Here is a 20,138-nt window from a genome sequence, read left to right on the forward strand (position 1 = left end):
GATCTTGAACAAAGGGAGGCGGGACTTAGCTAATTTGCATAATTGTACCCACTCACATCAAAGGATCTCGAGCAATGGGAGGCGGGACTTAGCTCATTTTCATAATTGGGGGCGTGTCACCTGTCACTTTTTCATGCATACTAATGAGACGAAAGGGGGATCATTACTACTACTTACATACATAAGAGTATAATCCATATGTATAATATCAGTTAAAATAAGTGCTTCAACATAGTTAACATTGCAGGAAAGCAATATATTAGACGTTAAGTACTTTGTCAGGCTTAATATTTATCTGTAGAGAGATACCCCCAAAGTCTTTTTCTTATTTAAAAGAAGACCTTAATCTGTTATTTAATGTTTAAATAAAGGTTAATTCGTTTTTCTGTTTTGCACCTCCTCCTATTAATATCTTTGTACATCCTGCACTAAACTGTTTTATTGTAGAGATCACTTACAGTATCTTCTTGATTTTTTATATTCTATATTTCTATCAAAGACCTTCTACTTTCCCCCTATGAAAGTATGTACTCTTAATATTTTTTTAATGAAATATAACACATAAAAACAATAATTAAATAATGTGCTTTAACCACTAGGCGGTGCACACAAGGTACACACAGCCATAATAACTTTGTATTATTAGTGTAGGACACTTATGTATGTCCAACATCTGAAGATGTGTCGTTTTATTCATGCTTTCACATAATTTTACAGCATATTGCTATACTATTTCAGACTCAGTATTTACATTCTTACATTCAAAATTCAATTCAAATCAGTAATATCTTTAAAAACTACAAGTCCTTTTATATCAGCTGTGCACCGTTATGGTGTAAATATAACCCATCTATGAATTAGATCAAATGTAAAAGTCAGCCGAATTAGTGTTGATACTGCAAGGAGACGTATTGTGTGAAGAGAAATTGAAGATGTTGTTTAATTGTTGATATATTTATGATCCACGTCAAGTATTCAGTTTCGGCGGCATTTCTTCAGTTTTTCCAAAGGTCTTCTCATCAGGGCTCTATAAATAAAGAACTATGGCAGATCTGTAATATGTAATGCAGCCGAACCGTGTATTACAATGCCGTTATGTGATGACTTTCAAAGAGAAAAGCAAGAGCACTCGGAATTAAGTATTTTATTCTTTTAAAATGTTTTCCGGATTTCATATAATATAAACACCAAATCCCAGCATGCATTCCGGCTAAAACATCCAATCAGCGTAGCTGAGGATCTTGGGTAATCGCTCGAAATGCCTACGTCTGTTTCCGGTTATTTTTATTTTGAAATTCAGTTCCTGACGGACGCCAAAAAAGCCCGAGATTATGGAATTAAACCAATAAATAAAAGAAAGGATAATTGTGTGTTATTGGTGAGTAAATAACAGTGTGTTATTTTTGAAAATAATAACAAATTAGAAGGAAAAAAAGATTTAAAAAATACAGATTTCAGTATCCTGAGGCTCTGAGCCCCATTTATTTTCCTCACAGACGGCAACACTAAAGGTCTAAAATAAAGACCTAAATGAATATTTGGGATGTTCTTGCCTTTAGATTCTCCCAATAAGTCCAAGTACAGAGGGTGACTTTGCTGTGAAAAAACACATTTCCACCAAAAAAACGTTAGCAACCATGAATGTGTAACATATTCATGAAGTAATCTTCGTCATAACTAGCAAACTAAACATCATGTACACTGCACAAATAATCAGAAATAAAAACTCATATTACTGACATCAAAACGCATTTTAATGGCCAAATGAACCTTAAAATAGGCATTTTCCACCGAGAATAACACGAAGGTCGGCCATTGTTGTTGATCACGTGGTCTATGAAGGTCTATGGGACGCCCTGCCCCTAGAAGCCTGACGGTCAAGGGGTCCACTGTCCGCAATAAAGGTATATGGGACGCCCTGCCCGTAGAAGCCTGACTTCCAAGGGGTACCCTGTACGTAATAGAGTGACGGGGAGGGGCCCTGACCGTCTGTCAATATGTGACGGGATGGGAGTGAGAACGTGTCACACACACACACACACACACACACACGCGCGCGCACACACACACACACACACACACACACACACACACACACACACACACACACACACACACACACACACAGCTCCTAAAGCATAATCAGGCTACAGCCGTTGTGTATTTTATTATGTGAAGCACTAAATGGTTTTAGAAAGATATCGACTCTGTTTGTAGATATCTACTAAACTAAAGCACATAAAGAGAGTAGGCCTGTTATACTGAGTGATATACATTCTACACACTGCTCTGCTTTCTGCACCAGCTGTTCTCACTGTAAACACCGCGAAGCGATGAAAGCAGTTTCTAAAATAATATCCAGGGGATGCATGCAGAGCTGTCATTGGCTGAGATAAGTCCGGCCGTGCGTCACGCCGCCACCGTACCCGGAAATGCATCCGTGGACGAACCATCAGTGTATCCTCGGTTATAGCTCCTCCAGAGAGCCTCCTCGACGCTCGATCCTCGGTCCTAAAAGTGCATTTAGAGAAATGAGATGTCCTTCAACATGGCACACTGAAATCCATTTCCGGGTCACTACCGGAGGACCGAGGAGGGGAAATTTAATAATTGAGAAGCCTCTCTTGAAACATCTCTGTTGCTGGAAATGCATCCACGGAGGATCGTGGGGGACCCATCAGTGTCTCCTCGATCAGAGCTCCTCCAGAGAGCCTCCTCGATGCTCGGTCCTCGATGTGCATTTAGAGAAATTAGATGTCCTTCAACATGGCGCGCTGAAATGTATTTCCGGGTCACTACCGGAGGAAGGAGGATTCGAGGAGGCTCTCTGGAGGAGCTATAATCGAGGATGATGGGGAGTCGAGGAGGGGAAATCCCAGAAATGAGATCCGGCCCCTGAGTTTATATTTGAAGAGCACGATGATGATGACCAATCAGCAAACCTAAACACAACTAATAAAGGGCAATCGTGCATCACTGAGATAGAAGTTTTTATTTTTATTTGTGAGTTGGTGATAGTGCCACTGCCCACTGCTAAATAAATATAACAATTTGAAACACGTGAATTTTATAACAATTATATTTATCTGATTATTGTAATGGTTCCATGCAATTCAGATGATTTTAAAAGATGTAATGTGTTGTTTTAAGCCTCCTGCTCTAAAGAAATAGGGAGCATTATTTCACCTCTACTACTGAAAACATTAGTCGTTAAATGTATTGTATTTACGTATTTATTATATTGAAATCTAGAACTATTATCAAAGTGGATAAATGTTGAAGAAATTGAATTTATGTAGAGGAAAAAAATACAAATACTAAATATAAAAAAACTTAACAAAATGTAATATAATTATTATTACAAAATCATGACTTTTCCACCTTGTAGTTGGAAGAAAAAGCTAAAACAACAAACAAATCCAAAAGAGACACGTGGAAACTGTCATGGAGTCTGTAAAATATCATCTTCAGTTTACTGACAATTGTACATTTGATCAGATGTTACCCTTTAATTTTAAGGCAGGAGATGATAGGGATGAGAGAAAATAACCCCCTCTCAACTTAAAGCACTTTGAGACAAACTGTGAACATGCACTTCACAAATAAAACATTATAAAAAGGGCACATTATTGTTGGTGTAAATAATAGTTTCATTTCAAAGCAGTACCAATTAATAAGCAATGTAAACTGATACACTGAACAATACTTTTGAGGGAAATCTGCAATAAATGCACATTCTATGGACAATCTTGCACCAAAGATATTGATATTGAAGTGACGATTATTTTGTATATATTAATATTGATTGTTGTGTTTTTTATCTTAATGTGTGCATATGTGTAAATGTGTCTGTTGATTGTGTATATAGGATATACATATTGTATACATATCTGTATATTGTATAATTTTTATATTCGGGAATGTTGGAAATGTCATTTCGATCTCTCTGTCTGTAAACACAAACTGAGTAAGATTGACATTAAAGTTGACTTTGACTTACAATAGTGTCATCAAATATTTATATTTTCAAGTTCTTCACCAGTGCCAGGTTTCTTTTTCCAACACAGCTCACTGAGATTGTCTGCTCTTAGGCTCTTTAAAAGGACATATTTGCACTATTAGCAACACATTCCAGAAGTGTACAGTGTGCTGTGTCTTGAACATAATAATATCATCATTATTATTATTATAACAACAACCTTTTCATGCACATTTATTTTTTCAACATGTGAATGCCTCATTCTGAAACTTGTGTGATACCTGATAAGTGAGATAAATGTCATCGTGTCGAGCTTTGGTTAGAATTGTCTGTTTCCTCAGAATCTGCAAACTCCACAGGGGCTCTGTAGCAGCGCCGCCCGCCCCCCCCCTGTCTGAACGGAGCAAAGCGTAGCCACTTCTTCACCACGTCAGCATACTGATGGTGTGTGGCTTCTTTACCCACCGGTGTGCGTTTCAGAGCACCTAAAAGGAGAAGCTAGAAATTAACCTTTGTACACAGATCAGTGTTATTTATTAACCATCATTACATCATTCTCCATATATTTACTTTCAGATAAAGACACTACAAACCATACCTGCTTAATAATCCAAATAATAAAACATGTCAGTTGAAACTAAGAGGATTTGGCTATAAGATTGCTATTGACAGTGTATGAATGAGTGCTTAACCCAGACATGAGTTGCATTGTAGCAATTTCGGGCTCACTTTTGTCGTTTCTATGTCACTTCATATATATATATATATAATATGAATATTATGAGCCAGGATACTTTTAAATATATCCTAGTCCATAACAATTTTGGTACTCATATTTTGGAATGCCATTTTCATTGTTGGATAAAAGCACAAACTGAAGAATGTGTTGTTTAATTACCTTCCTTTACTATTAGACCTGGTTGGACATCCACATAAAAAGGTGGCAAACCTCTCGTTAAATTGAGACATTTGCGAAAATGTAGTCTCTTCACCCATAGTCTGTCACTATGTTATGGTAATAAACAACGGTTACCAGTGGAGGCCTTTCAGGCGGGGGGAGTGTGTGGGAGAGAAACTCCCTCTGAATGGAACTTTGGGATTTTAGCCTTTGCAGACCAGTAATATTCACAAAAACCTGTACAGGACAGGACAGGAGAAGAAGCATAACAGGGCCTCTTTAAGTAGATTCAGGTAGCAATGCCTACTTACAGAAGAGCACTCCCTGGAGGCGAGTGTTCCTGAAGCTTCTCTTCCGGCCTCGGCCCACCCAGTTGAGCTCAGAGCCGACAGCGAATGTAAGCACAGACTGCATCAGACGTCTCACCGCGTCGTCAACCGTAGCCCCGCCCATCCGTGACAGGTACGAAACCTTAAATTAGGACAAGACGTCAACGTAACAGAAGGCCCTGAGCATTCACACAGCAAAGTACCAGGATTATTGAGCATCACAGTACATGTCATTTGAACTACCATTCTCTTTTGACTTCCTGTCTCTTCCAGCTGCCTCTCCATCTCATCCAGCTGCTCCAGGGTCCTCAGGGGGAGATCCATGTCCAGATCCTCCACGTCCTCCTCCTCCTCGTTGATGCTCTGACCCGGCAGTCTGGCCTGAAGATCCTTCAGCACCGCCCACTGCCTCTGCTGCTCCTCTTTGATTTCCACCAGCAGGGCGATGATCTTCCCTTGAGCAGCAGTCTCTAGAGAAAGAGAGTTGGAGAGAAGTTGACCTCTTTTCCACCTATATGAGTACTGTTCGAGTTCAATGCTAGTTAACCTGTTTGCTTTCCCACTGATTGTTGGAGTGATACGCCACTGGGGCCAAATGAGAGTCTGAGATTAAACTCTGAATGTTTTGAAAAAAAAGTCAGAATTCTGAGCAAAACAGTATGAATACAAAAAAAAGAATTCTTATTTAATGCTCAGAACATATTATATAACATTTGTGTTACATTGTCACTGGATATTTGTTAACATATATATTTTATTACATTTCTAGGCATTAACACTTTTACTGCTCTGGAAATGATAGTCTCGAAGATATTATTGATCACATCTCTTCAGTCTTCAATTAATTATCTCAATCTATCCATCTCATAATTTCTGTCAAAGCACGACCTTCAGTATACATTTATGAAATGTATGATTTTGGTGAGCATCAATTCAATGTTATTTACTATATGCTTTTTTAAGGGCGTACGTCTGTGAATGAAATAAATAAGTTCCAAATATTAATATCAACATTTGTACATATCCCCAGATAGGAATACTACTAGCAAAACAAACCAAAATGAAACCATCAATAACAATATCAAATAAATAGAATGTATTGTGAATATAATACAGTTAACCTTAAATATCAAATGTATTACACCCTGAAATACAGCACATTTATAAAAGAATAGCAGAAATAGTATTTTGAGGATAAAATAAATCGTTGCCATAAATACTTCAAAGCACACACGTTCACGTGCACTTGCAGTATCACGGATAGACAACACAAAACTATTCCAGGGTTTCGCAATTCGCAGTGAATGACCGTCTACCTGTGGATGGGGGGGCAGATAGTAACTTGTCAGCTCCGGAGCTACAGGCGGTGGAAAGCGGCGGCTCTTCCCCGAAACTAACGTCCCTTCGCCGGGGTTCGTCTGTGAACTCTTCCCCTGAGCGTCTGGAGCCTCGTTCGGTCAGACTGTGCATCTCCCCGGCACACAGCCTCTGCTGGAGGCTCTCCCGAGCAATGTCTGCCATATGTTTGTTCACCAAACCCTGCTCTCGTCGTTGCACCGGCCAGTTGTGGTTATCCCCATTATCGTGCTCCATTTAACTTTTTCTCATACGTTCCCAAAACCTTTTCCAAACCGTTCAATAACGTTTCTTGACGCTCTTCACTCAAGAGAAGCGGAAGTTGAGGAATTTCCAATACCACGTTGCACAAACGTCACCCAAATGTTGAAAGAACATTGGGAGCGGCTACCGAACTACGTTTCCCATAAGGCAACAGTAACGCAGATTGGACCAAAACGTACAGTTGTAGTTTTGTGAGACCAGTGCACAGCAACAAGTTCCTTTTATCATAGTAGCCTACGTACACACGGCAAAAGAGAGAAATAATCCGTACTAAACCTTTGAGAGTGTAGTCTACATCTCCGGGGAATGTGGTGTCTTCTCCGAGGAATATATGCAGTTTGTTTTATTTTATGAACCCTTTGTTTTTTACTATTTATTTTATATTTACTTCCGTTTGTCAAGGAAAACCATTGTGACCTCCTCCCACCCCTTCCCAATTGTGCACTTGGTTGGGTCCAATTAATTTCTGTTGCCTGGCTCTGCATTTTTCAATGAATATGTGTGTGAATAAACCAGGGATTAATCTACAGAAATGTTATTCAACGGGATGTGATACATTTTACTACCCAATTTAGAACTAGAGGTATATCATGTGAATGTCTAAAGTGACAAAACATTATAACAATTAGAGTTATGGATGGGAATCGAATAATTGAAGTTCACCTAAATGCCCACTAGATGGCAGTATTAAAGCACAAAATGCAATCAGTAACATTTTGATGAGTTTTGGGAGAAATCATTTTGTATTTTCAGTGTAGGATTATTGATATGTTTGCATTACATAAATAAATTAGGCTGGCAACCAAATAAAACCCAATAAAAACTACTAGCAGAATGGTGTGTATGTAACTCTTTAGTTTCTTAATTTTTGACTATTTATAGGTATGTAGTTGAGTAAACGTTTTCATTTTATTCTACAAAGCACTGAAAAAATGTCTCCCAAATTAAACATTTTGTCATTTAGATTAAAAATTTTTTTTAAAAAAATGCTGAAAATGACCAGCAGTTAAAATAACAAAAAAGTATTTATTGGAGAAAATAACGAAAAGTTATAATTATATTGAGGTAATATAAGCTATACATATAAAAGTATAAGACCAAGAGTATACAGTATTCTTCTCTTAATAATGCAATGAAAGTAGTTCAATTGGTTAACAGTTTATTGATGATGGATTAGTTGGTAATGACCTTCATGGTGCATCAATGATGTATCCTAATGACTTTCAGGCTTGGAGAGTAACGGATTATATGTAATGGGAATATGTAATAAGGATACAGAAAAGATAGCTGTATTCTCTTACAGTTACATAAACAAAAAATACGTAATCAGAATACTTTTAAATTAAAACAACTGGGGATAACTATCAGGATTACAATGTTACTAAAAAAAGAGCATGTTTGTTTTAAAGGATCAGATGTTGTCTCTTCTCTGTCAGCTGTACTGTTCTGTAGGCTAACACTTTAAGAGAGAATCTATACAGTACGCCTACTGCCTGAATCTGCTTTATGGCTTTCACTTTCTTTGCTTCATTTGTTCTGTTGTTAATTCAGTATGTGAACCTATATGTTCATAAAATAGTGTGTGTGAGCTTAACTGTATTAAACTAAAACGGAGCATTTTCTGTCTGCTCAGATATTATTTCTGCTTTTTCAAACTGTAGTATGTGTTCATGTGTTTCAGTGTTGGTGTATAGGCTGCTGCCTGAATATGCTGAATGAAAGGCAGCTTTACTATAAATAAAATCTCTGAGCACACATTTCTGATCTTCAATATCTTGGTTTCTTCTTTTCTAAGGGCACACTGTTCTGTTGTGTTCACTTTGGTAAAAAAAACAACAGATTTTTCTTTTCCTTTTTTCATTGCATTTGATATTGAGGTATCCACATCCGAAAGTAACGGAAAGTACAATTATTATTTTTTTAAACACTTTTTTACGGGTAATTGTTACAGATTTTTTTTTTTAAAGTAACCCTCCCAACTCTTATGACTGTACATCAAAAGCTCCACATTCGTATATCTATGGGATATCTGCAAAGAGAAAAACTATGACAAGGTAAAGCGAAAGTATACACTTAAACAGGGAGTGTGTGCAAGTATACATTACCGTTAAGTGACAATACAAGAGGTACTTGTCAGTCCTTTAAAGGAATTTTTGCATGCATGTGTGAGTTTGTATATCCAATAAAAACGTACCACAGGACAAGGCTTGTGTTTCCTTAAGCAAAGACCACTTTATTAATGCTAAGGTAGCACAATAATCTCTCAAAATTACATTTAAAACATCTAAACACAAAGTAAACCTATGTTGAAAAGTTTTCTTGTGTATGAAGAGGTAAAGCTTAGATCCAGAGAAACGTATCGTCTGCAAACACTCACACTCTATCTCTTACATCCCGTACTAGCAACAGCATGCAGTCATCTAGGATATCCAGTTCAAACTAAATCCAGTGCCATCTAAAAAACGTGTTGAACCCTCATCCCAATATACATTAAGATTTACTTTAAATTATTTATCATATTGAAATATCTCCATGCGAGTAAACAAAGGACAATATCTTCAGAGGTCTCAAACACATCAAAGGGGGGTACAAAGGGCACCTAGGATCTATGAAAATATATTCAACAGATATACAGGTTGAGACAAAAAATATATAAATACATTTACACCTATCTATATACAGTATGTACATCAGCAATATCACCAATGTGAATATCACAACATTATTAAGAAATCTCACAAGACACCTCTTTTCAAAATGTAGTAGTTTGGTTGGTTTTTCAAAGACCCTATGTTCAGGTACAAACAGTGAATAGCAGCACAGAATGTATTCCACTAAATCATCTGTACCATCAATTGTTAAATGGTAAAGTGCGTGATACAGATATTTCTGAAAAAATGCCCTGTGGTGTACTGAAAATACTTCAAAACATGAACGAATGATGATGCCTTGTACCAAGTGTTGTTTCAGCCAGAGTAGTGTATCATATAGACTGCAGTGCTTCTCAAAGTGTGGTCCGCGGACTACTGGTGGTCCGTGAGCGCCCCCTAGTGGTCCGTGAGTATATTGGTAACATTTCACATTTGAAATAAATAAATACATTTAAGTTTTCCGCACTCTCGCGGGAATATCTCCGCAATGGAAGGAGCTTAAGTTTCACTTTCTATTGCATGATAAAGCCCAGGGCAACACCTTCGTCACACATGTTGCCACTTGTTTGTACCATTTTCAGGCGATTTATAATCTGTTCTAGAAAAACGATGTGTTTTGGGATATTTGTGGAGTTAGGTGGTCCGCGAGTGTTTTATTATTGGTTAAGTGGTCCTTGGTATGAAAAAGTTTGAGAAACACTGATATAGAGTGAACATCTGTTAATATAGCTGAATAGCAAGGAATGCTACATGCTTAAAGATCCGCTGCTTGATTTAAATTAAAACACAGACTGTCTTGAAACTAAACTTTGAACAGTCATCAGCATTATTGGTTTCGAAAGAGATATACTTTATTTTATTGGTCCCATGTCTTCAGAACATAATATGATGCCTATCGAGTGGTGCACTGATGATGTCTTTTTGTAGGCCGACCCGGGTGTTTGCATCGCAAAAGGCTCCCTTGACAAAAAGCAATTGGACTTAAACATTGTATTTTGGAATATTTAAAAAAACGATCTTTGGCCAACACATGTTCATGATACTTTGTTCAGCAGGATCATTTCCACATATTATCACTTTGTGATTTCTGAAGCATGAATTCAATCTGCAGTAATGAAAAGCTAACGTAATGCTATAAACTAACTACATCATGGTCAAATGGTTGCGCGTCACCACCGCTAAGCTAAATGTGGCTAATATTTGGTGTGATGACGTTTAGTAGTTTATTAATCCACTTGTGAGCAACCGCCATTTTGATAACACATAAAAGCTTCGGACATTCACAAGTGGGGTATTACTGACGTATTTTATGTCCGAGAACTAAACATGACAATCTCTTCAGCTCGTGTTAACAACAGATCTTATTTCAGGCTTCTCACCAAAAAACTGGTTAAAAAAAACATTGACTTTGAGGCGAGGGACCCACAAATGGTAAAATGCTAACTCAATTCAGGGTTTTAGGACTCATTCCTGCACCACTCTATTATAAAGTATAACTCACTTGGATTGAATGAATGTGTGTCATATTTTTCCTTCATATCAGAAGATCTTTAAGGGTATTAATGCGAGGCATATTTGAAACCAGAAGTCATGATAATTCAAAAACATATCTAGTTATTATCTGAAATAACGTAATACATAATTATGAGTCAACATTTTAAGAAAGTAATATCATTATTTAACTTCAAAATGTGACTTGAGATGAGATGTAGAAAGAAAGGCTTAATGATGACATACTAACTTAAACCCAAAGAATGCAAGTCAACAATGTTTATATATTAAAATATATATTCATAATTTTAAACGAGTATTGCATCATGCATCAAAAGGTTGACTTGCCTGTGACTACCTCATCATTTTTGAATGATCTAATCAGACTTTTGACTCAGCATCTCATTTGATTTTTGCAACATTTAATGTTCATCCTTTTTCTGGCAGAAATGGGCTGTTTCAGATATAGATATCTCTATAAACTCAACAAAACTTTTTCAAATAAATGAAACTTTGTATACCATCTCAGAATATTCTCTTTCACTATAAATAGCACCAGATTAAATTGATATTTCAGAGTAACTTTCAAATAAATAATTAGAACAAATGGGAAATTAGTTCAAAAGTTCAAAAGTTCAAAATCTAGCTTCAGGCTACTTTATAACCAGAATCAACAGTATTTGAGAATAACTTAAATAAATCCGTGTCCCATTATTATTTGATAATACAGTGTGGAAGAACTGACCATGATAAGAGTTGTAGGGCTCCATATGTTAATAACAGTCCTGCTGTGATTGTGTGTATAGTCATTGATAAATAACTTTGTTAGGAATGCTGTTACAGAGTCACATATTCACAGACATCATGTTAAACTAATGTGTCTTTGATCATTAAAGTGGCATATTTACACATAAGCTCATAGTTATTGCATTACATAAGATTCGCAACACACGTAAACCCTGTTTTCCGTTCATAGCACTCTGGCCTCTGTATAAATAAATGTGATATATGATATATTGACAACAAACATAAATTATTTGTACATTCGAAAGACAATATTTCTCAGATCTTATATTTGATAATACTCGTCAATAAATTAAACATTTCCCTGAAACAAATCAGACTTTTTTTTAGCAATTGTCTTCCATTAAACAAAAAAAACAAAAAATAGAGGAAAGCTGACATTTTGATGAATCTGACCGATGAAGAGTTCATTTCTGTGCTGGAAGCCTTTGAGGAATAGTGTGACTCCAGTAGTTGAATACAAATCCTCCGTAGGGTTTCACGAACCACATTGTACATGCTCCAAAAAACTAGTAGGAATATTTATCTCAATTTTACCACAAACCTACCAAATCTGGACAAATCTAGACATTAGGCGTTACAAAATACAAAGAACTCCTGGATAAAAATAAAGTCGAACGCTCAACCTTTGAGTATTAGAGCTGGAATAGAAGTCCTGATGCTTGGTATTGCACCTTTACCTCACGAGTGTAGCAGGAAATTCACCGCAGAGGAAGTACCTCGTGCGACCTGTTTGAAATAATGCCACCACTGTTTTCAGTCTATTTGGTCGGTGTCTTCCAGAAGAGAAAAAAAGCAGCAGTTCATCGTTTCTGTCCCTAGGTGGCAGCGCAAACTACGACACTTCTCCGCAACAATCTCCCAAAACATTTACTTCTCTAAAAATCATAATTCTTTCATAAAAACCTGCTTCATTTTACAAGGATGCCATCCTTATAATCAGCACACATCAGGAGAAACACTTAAAGTCTCCTAGTTTAAGCTCTTCAGTGCAAGTTTGATTTCTTTTTTTTAACATCCACACATACAACATAAAAGTCATTGATAAAATCAACAAGACAAAATACCTTTTCGAGGAAATTGTGCTTGTTCGAACACGAGTGGTTCCAGCCAACTGGGTCCATAAATAAAACCTGCCCGGGTGCTTTGTGACCTCCAGAGGGGAAATGTGCGAATGACATGAATAAATAATAAATATGACATCTAGGGGTATTTACAGAGGTGGTCTATTTACAGAAGATAAAGAAGAATCTCCCCTTAAAGCTATTTCATTCCCAGTACAAAATATAGGAGCTACAACTATGATGCTATTGATGGTAAAGCTTGAGGAGGAAATTAAATGTGGGCATTATTGGACAAAAATGTGACTTTAGGTTATTTTGTTCTCCAGAAAAAGGCAAAGATACAGAGAACAATATGCTATTGTACGCTGCTAACTGCTAGCGGCCAACTGCTAGCGGCCAACTGCTAGCGGCCAACTGCTAGCGGCCAACTGCTAGCGGCTAACGGCTTGTGTCCACATAGTGCTTTTTTTGAGCGGCAGCATCTTTTTTCAATCGTTTCCAATGAGGAGAGAGCTTATGCTTTTCATGCAGCCACCTTGAGAAACAGCGTTGCACCTAGCGTCTTTTTTCCTACGCTTTTTGTCGGACAAGCGTAGGTGATGTCACGGTAAATTAGAGGAGAAGCTTGTTTTTGACCGTGTCTCTCAGACGGAAACTATTACAACAAAGACTAAAAGCCTGTTTGTTTGAACCGATCAGTCTGGCGGACCCTTGTACTTTTTTCGCTGAGCGCAGATCTTCCTCTACGGCTGTCAGACTGAGCGGTGCAGCTCATTCATACAAAGTGTGAGAGCTAGCATCTTTTAGTGTGGTGAAAAAACAATCAAATCAAACTAATATAAAGTAGCTGAAAACAGACAATACAATCCAAAAGGTAGATGCTATTCTGCCATAAAAAAGCGGTGATACATTGCCAATAAATCATTGTCATAGCATCAATGAAAAAGGTTAGGAGCGTTAGTTTGATGGAACTCTGCGAGGAGGCGCCTTTCCGCCAAAAACCCATGTGGACACAATCGTAACTGTGCTGCAACATGATCTCAAAGAAGGTAAAGGTACTGTAGAGATCTGTAGAGAGATGGAGAGTCAATGTTGGTATTCATTCATTCTTTTACCAACCTACGGAAGTTGATAAGGGCCACATGTGAATTTTCTTTTTGGATCCGGCAACATTTATGTTTTTTTTTAGTTCTGAGATCACAGTGCAGACCTCTGAAAAAGAAAGTCAGAATTCTGACTTTTTTATCAGAACTCAAAAGCAATTTTACTTTTGGCCAGATCTCAAAAATAATTGCCCCAATCATCTTCCGTATGCATCTCTGAAGCACTTATTGTCTTCCTGCTTTTCGTCTTTTTGCAGGTAGCTGTTCCCTATGCTGGGAATCACCTGTGATTGGCAACGTTTCCTGAAAATGTCTCTGACATTTCCAATGATTGGCCAAACAGACTAACATTTGTAAAGCATGAAAACAGAACCATGAGGAGGTACAGGGTTCGTTTTTGACCTAACCGCTTGAATTAAAATACGCTGAGGGGTTCTTTTTGAATATTTTTTGATAATGCCCTGATTCTGTGTGGGGGTTGTGTTTCTTAAAATGTTTCACTAAAAATACTTAATAATGTCCACATGTTGGAAATCTAAAATAGTCTTAAGATAATGGTGTTTGAAAATCGGGCCCATCTGCTTACCATTGTCTGTTCTTTGCCTGAAGATTTGCACTCTTAACTGTGTTTTAAAAACGTTATCTGAACCACAGCGCTAATCTACACCCTCCCACCTATTTACATCATTGCTTTTATAATTATTACTCTCCACTAGTAGATCTAAAAGACCCACCTTTCCTCTCAGGAAAGGTTAGCAGCTAGTAAACATGACTACTTTCACACCTAAATACAGGGAGTTTCAAAATAAAGGTCCTCAAGTCAGGAGCAAGCAGTAGTGGTGACTCCTGTCCTCAGTTCTGTCCTGTGTGAGGGCACGTCAGTCATTTCTATCTCTGCCCCGAAAACTAGCCGACACAGCAGATAACAGCCATCAAAAAAAAAGAAGCAGAGTGGGACATCTTCTCATAAAAGCAGGTAAGTGAGTGCGTTTTAAATGGTATTTGCAAATCATTCTCGCTGTTAAATATATTAAGAATTATACCTTCTGGGTCTAATTCTATCGTCGGAATGTGTAGGAATTCTTTGCAAACACCATTTATATAGTATATATGTGTGCACTTGTCTGTGTGTGTGTTAATCGTCACGGCAGGTTGGCAGGTTGACGAAGGTGAAGATATTGTACTCGATAAGGCAGGAGACACACAGGAAGACGGAGTAGAGGAGGAGACACGTGAAACCCAGGCGCTTGTCCAGAGTCCACTTGTTGAGGTGAACTCCCAGGACCTGGACAGAGATAGACACAGATGGGGGGGGGGATTAAAAGGCAGATTAACAGATCAATGGGCTGATGAAACAAACACATGGACGGAAATCAGAACTCTATTATATCCCTTTCCCGCCGAGGCAGTTCCAGGGACAGTTTGAAGCCGGTGCCCCATTTCAAACCAGTTTTTTGTGTTTACACTGCAGCAACGCCGGCTCTCTGGCCTGCTAACTGGATGAATGTGGGGCCAACTAATTGCTCGGCCAGCACCAAAAATCAAGAGCCATATCAGTCAAAGGCTGGGGATCAACATAAACGTGACGTCATGACGTGGCTCTTCTCAGGCGCTGGTCGGTGGAAAAGCAAATTGGATCTTAACTTGTTTCCAAGTTGAACTAACTGTGAACCAAACCAGCGCGGCTCGGAACTAGAACGGAACTCTCAGTGGAAAAGGGGTATCGGAGGTATGTGATGAGACGTGCTGTCACTCACAGTCATGAACACAGAGGCCAGCAGGAGCCCCACGGAGAAGATCAGACCTTTGCTGTTGATTTTGATCTGCAAAAAGATAATGTGTGAGACATTAATACTATTACTATTAGAACGAACACGGAAGGAAAGTGACAGAAAGTTTGATCCTCTCATACATTTCATAATGGTAAAAAGAAAATCTATGACTACTATTAATTGGAGTGCTGACTCATCTGAATTCTACCTTTTTTGCAGGATTATGACTTTAAAAATTATCATTTTTGATCAGAACTCAATACATTTTTCACTTTTGGCCCTAAAATCGTGGTAGCCTGGAATTTTTGTTGTTGTTATATTATTCCATTTTGCTGCAAAATGAATTAATTCCAGTGAAGTCTGGGTACAATCCTGAGTTAACCGTACCATTTTTCCAATGTTTCACAAGTTATGGACATTAATGTACTGTTCAATAAAAAAAAAAGTATGTATACCTACAGAATGCAAGGTCTGTGCAGTTGTGAGAAGCAAAAAGAGTGCACTTCAGTAACAACTCAGGATACTGATAACATCGTCTGAAATCCTAATGATTTATGCTTTTGTTAACTATTAATTATTTTTGGAAACATGTATGAATAACAACAGCTAATTTCTATACCAATTAATTGTCTTTGTTTTCATTTTTTGTGGTGGTGCATAACCCAGATGCTTTTATAAACAAACCAGTTACTCAGCAATTCTCTTGCTTTTTGTTTTCTCATTTTCAATTTGGTATTTGTTATCAGTCATTTGTTGCAGATAGCTGCATAGCATTTTGTTCTTGTTATCATGTTTTCTCTTTACTGAGAAACTGCTCCAACATTTGTGCACGTCCCTGTTGACAGGGTTACACAAACAAGTAGACTTTTGTCACCCCAATGTATTGTTGTTATTTCCATCTAGTAAATATATGTTTTGAGTAGTGCTGTCATGCTGTGGGTAACTGAAAGGTGTTATGTTACATCATGAAAAGTAAACTAGCCTTGGATGTACAGACACTCCACTTAATGACTTTAATTTAGGCTAAATACTATTTTGATGGTTATCTAAAGTTAGAAGAAGCACCAACTTTAGTGTTGATGAATTCTGAACATTGCCATCACCTGTATTGCTGTGAATAGTTCAGGTTTGACCTTGAGAAGAGGGGGTTTGAGGTACATTGGGGAGTGTGTTACTTACATCAGAGCCGTAGTTGATAGCGAGGGTCTTCACGGACCAGGGGAGCCCGAGCCCCACCAGGATGTCGAACACGTTACTGCCGATGGAGTTGGACACAGCCATGTCTCCCATTCCTGAAAATAAGATAGAAAGAAACGGAGAGAGAGTTACCGAGATGTGTTTCACCTCTGATATATGGGGAGAAATAATCACGTGAGTATAAACTGTTGTTTCCTCAAGAACTTTACACTAATGAGAAGAATACCCCACGTTCCCCGGATATGTGGATGGAGACAGAAGCAATCGATCTGAGGATGCTAGATTCAGAATATTTTGTAGATCACAGATCAACAATTTTACATTTAACCTGTTTCACATACTTACGAAAAATAATGATCTCCACATTTTTTATTGAGATTAGATCATATATACTTTATTGATCCCAATTTTGGAAATTGTTGAGTTCTGACGTAAAGTGATTTATTTTCGGGTTTGGTGTTAGGGTTATTAAGAGATGCATTTCTAAGAAAATCTCAGAATTCTGAGAAATAAATCACAATTCTGAGATTACAATTGAAGTTCCCAGAAAAACATTTAAACAAGCAAGAACAAGTCATTTTCTTATCATTTAAGGCATTTTAACTTCATTACGACTTTTATGGTTTACACTGGGATGTGTCAGGTTCGGACATAGGTGGCTTGATACGTGTGACATCAGTGGATCTGCGAGCAAGACCCATCCCCAAACCTCAATCCCCCCCCCACACAGTTTAAATATTTGATAACAGGAGCAAGAATAAATACAGATGAAAGGATGGAGGAAGGGACCCTGTCAGGCTGTCTGCTCTCAGCACCCCCCCTTTCTTTTACAGCCTCGCCACAGGGATGGAAGGGGGACAGTGGAAAAGCCCCCCCCACTCACACTCCCCCCCCACCCATCTCTGTCTCTGTCATCTCTTCCCTCTCTGGCTCTTTGATACTGCATTCACTTTGATTCTGTTGTTTGGCTTCAATGAGCTGTTTGTGTGTGTGTTTGTGCTAAATGACAGTTTTGTAACCTGTTATTTGTGTGTGTGTGTATGTGTGTGTGTGTGTGTGTGTGTGTGTGTGTGTGTGTGTGTGTGTGTGTGTGTGTGTGTGTGTGTGTGTGTGTGTGTGTTTACCTTGTCGTGCCACTATAAGGCTGGCCATGCAATCAGGGACGCTGGTGCCGGCTGCCAGGAAGGTGATGCCCATGATGACGTCCGGGATACCGAGTGTGAAGCCGATCACTGTCACCTGACAGAGGAAGACAGAATATTACTGCCTGTATTTTGGCAGGTATTTGTTTTTCTATTTTGAAATCCAAATCAAAGCAGGTTTTCGCAGTGGCCAAACAGTGGTACTACAAGTACTATTTCTAACCCTAACCCCCATTTACTTAGAATGAGAAAGAGAGTTCTGTAAATTGTCTATGTACATCAGCTTGCCAGGATGAACATGTGGCTATTTATTTAAATCATTAGTTTTTTTAATCTACATTTCTACCAATGTGCCTCCCCCTCAATTCCCCCCCCCAGTCTCTCACCATCCAGACCATGATGTAGGAGAAGCCAGCGATCCACAGGGTGGAGCAGAAGAAGGACAGCATGAAGTAGTTGTCCCAGCGAGGCGTGGAGCAGTTGGGGACGGTGAAGTACAGCAGCAGGCAGAGAGGCCAGGCCACCAGCCACTTCAGCTTGTTGAACCCCCCCGCTGCAAACACACAAGAAACACGAGATATATACACTGATGAAGAGGGAGGAAGGATCAACAGACTGATAAAAAGATGATCATGCTCTCTCATACTACTACCGTATTAGGACAATGTTATCTCATGTACGTATATTGTAATATAGATGTTACATGTTGTAGTACAATGTCAACATTTACATTTTTATATTTCTGTTTTTATTCAAAAATGTTTATCTTTTATTAAACATTTCACTTTTTTTTTTACTTACAATGTTTTATTGCACGTTCAGTTATTTGTATTTGATCATTTATTGGACATTTTATGTTAACTTTTTATGTTCAAATAACTCTTTATATTTTGTATTTAACTTTTTATTGCTGCAGTTGGATAGCTAGCTAGTTACTAACATTAGCGATACCAAATCATCAATTAACCGTGTTTTCTTTTCAACACCAGAATAGTGATGTAAGTACGTTACTTATATAGTGAATAAAAAACATATGCATGACTATATATGTATAGTTCAACTGGTTGTGAAGCTTCCGTCACATAACCAAGATGGCCATCGTTGAGTGTGAGAATGTGTCCAGTGTTTTGCACTCAACCTTTTTAAAATGTGTGCAAATCAGGGTTTTCCAAAAAAGTATTTCTTTAAACACAAGTGACAATAGATAATTTGCGTAAACACAGTGCCCACAGATCCATCTCCAGCAGGTACCTGGGCACTGGAAGGGTACAAAGGGCCCCCCTCCATCCTCTTCTTCTTCCTCTTCATCGTTCTCATTGTTCTCGTTGTCCTCGTTGTCCGTCTCGTTACCCGCCTCTCGGTCCTCGCGGCGAACGGCGATCCCCCTCTCAGGTCCGGACATCCCATTCTCTATGCCCCGCCTACTTCCTCCTTTCACTTGAACATCTGAGTCACCATTGGTCAAAGTCCGTGAGTGGATTAGACGCTGCCTCTGTTACACACACACACACACACACACACACACACACACACACACACACACACACACACACACACACACACACACACACACACACACACACACACACACACACACACACACACACACACACACACACACACACACACACACACACACACACACACACACACACACACACACACACACACACACACACACACACACACACACACACACACACACACACACACACACACACACACACACACACACACACACACACACACACACACACACACACACAGTATTATTTTCAATTTATGTCCTCTTTACCAATTAACAAAGAAAATTGTAAAAATTAGCTTAAAAGCTCATAAAAGCTCAAAAAACTGATCTCTTTATTGTGTTTATATTGAAAATGAAACTTCAAAAGAGTTTATTTGTTTACATCTCAGTTATAAACTTTTAAAAAGTGTTGTAACAAGCGATAGTTGCTGCCGGAGCCTGAGAAACTCCACCGGCAGTCATACGATGGCTTAGATGCCCTCACGAATGGCCCGATGTTGCTACGATCACAGCCGAATTTGAACATTTCCTTTATCGTGTGTCCATCGGGTGTCAATTTC

At 38.4% G+C, this 20,138-nt stretch overlaps 2 protein-coding genes across 3 annotated transcripts in view; both read right to left on the reverse strand.

Moving 5' to 3' along the window:
* Positions 1 to 2,471: 2,471 nt before the first annotated feature.
* On the reverse strand, positions 2,472 to 6,933 carry si:dkey-187a12.4. Of its 2 annotated transcripts, XM_034222894.1 has the most exons (5): positions 6,523 to 6,933; positions 5,450 to 5,676; positions 5,189 to 5,348; positions 4,261 to 4,464; positions 2,472 to 2,511 (listed from the first exon to the last, which is right to left on the reverse strand). In XM_034222894.1, the coding sequence occupies exons 1-4, from the start codon at positions 6,797 to 6,799 to the stop codon at positions 4,280 to 4,282; spliced, it is 849 nt and encodes a 282-aa protein (XP_034078785.1). In that variant the 5' UTR covers positions 6,800 to 6,933; the 3' UTR covers positions 2,472 to 2,511; positions 4,261 to 4,279. The 2 variants fall into 2 exon arrangements, with proteins under 2 accessions (XP_034078785.1, XP_034078780.1); XM_034222889.1 differs by lacking the exon at positions 2,472 to 2,511 and having other exon boundaries at positions 3,446 to 4,464.
* A 6,334-nt stretch (positions 6,934 to 13,267) lies between these two features.
* The window catches only part of slc24a3 (solute carrier family 24 member 3), a 118,808-nt gene continuing 111,937 nt past the window's right edge, over positions 13,268 to 20,138 (reverse strand). Inside the window, exons 12-17 of the mRNA XM_034224157.1 lie at positions 19,302 to 19,542; positions 18,437 to 18,603; positions 18,033 to 18,147; positions 16,891 to 17,003; positions 15,697 to 15,762; positions 13,268 to 15,224 (exon numbers count right to left, since the gene is read on the reverse strand). Of these exons, the coding sequence (XP_034080048.1) occupies positions 15,075 to 15,224; positions 15,697 to 15,762; positions 16,891 to 17,003; positions 18,033 to 18,147; positions 18,437 to 18,603; positions 19,302 to 19,542 (852 nt within the window). The 3' untranslated portion in view covers positions 13,268 to 15,074. The remainder of the gene's footprint in view (positions 15,225 to 15,696; positions 15,763 to 16,890; positions 17,004 to 18,032; positions 18,148 to 18,436; positions 18,604 to 19,301; positions 19,543 to 20,138) is intronic.

This window comes from Gymnodraco acuticeps, unplaced genomic scaffold (genome assembly GCF_902827175.1).
Source record: "Gymnodraco acuticeps unplaced genomic scaffold, fGymAcu1.1, whole genome shotgun sequence".
Classification (NCBI taxonomy): Eukaryota; Metazoa; Chordata; class Actinopteri; order Perciformes; family Bathydraconidae; genus Gymnodraco; species Gymnodraco acuticeps.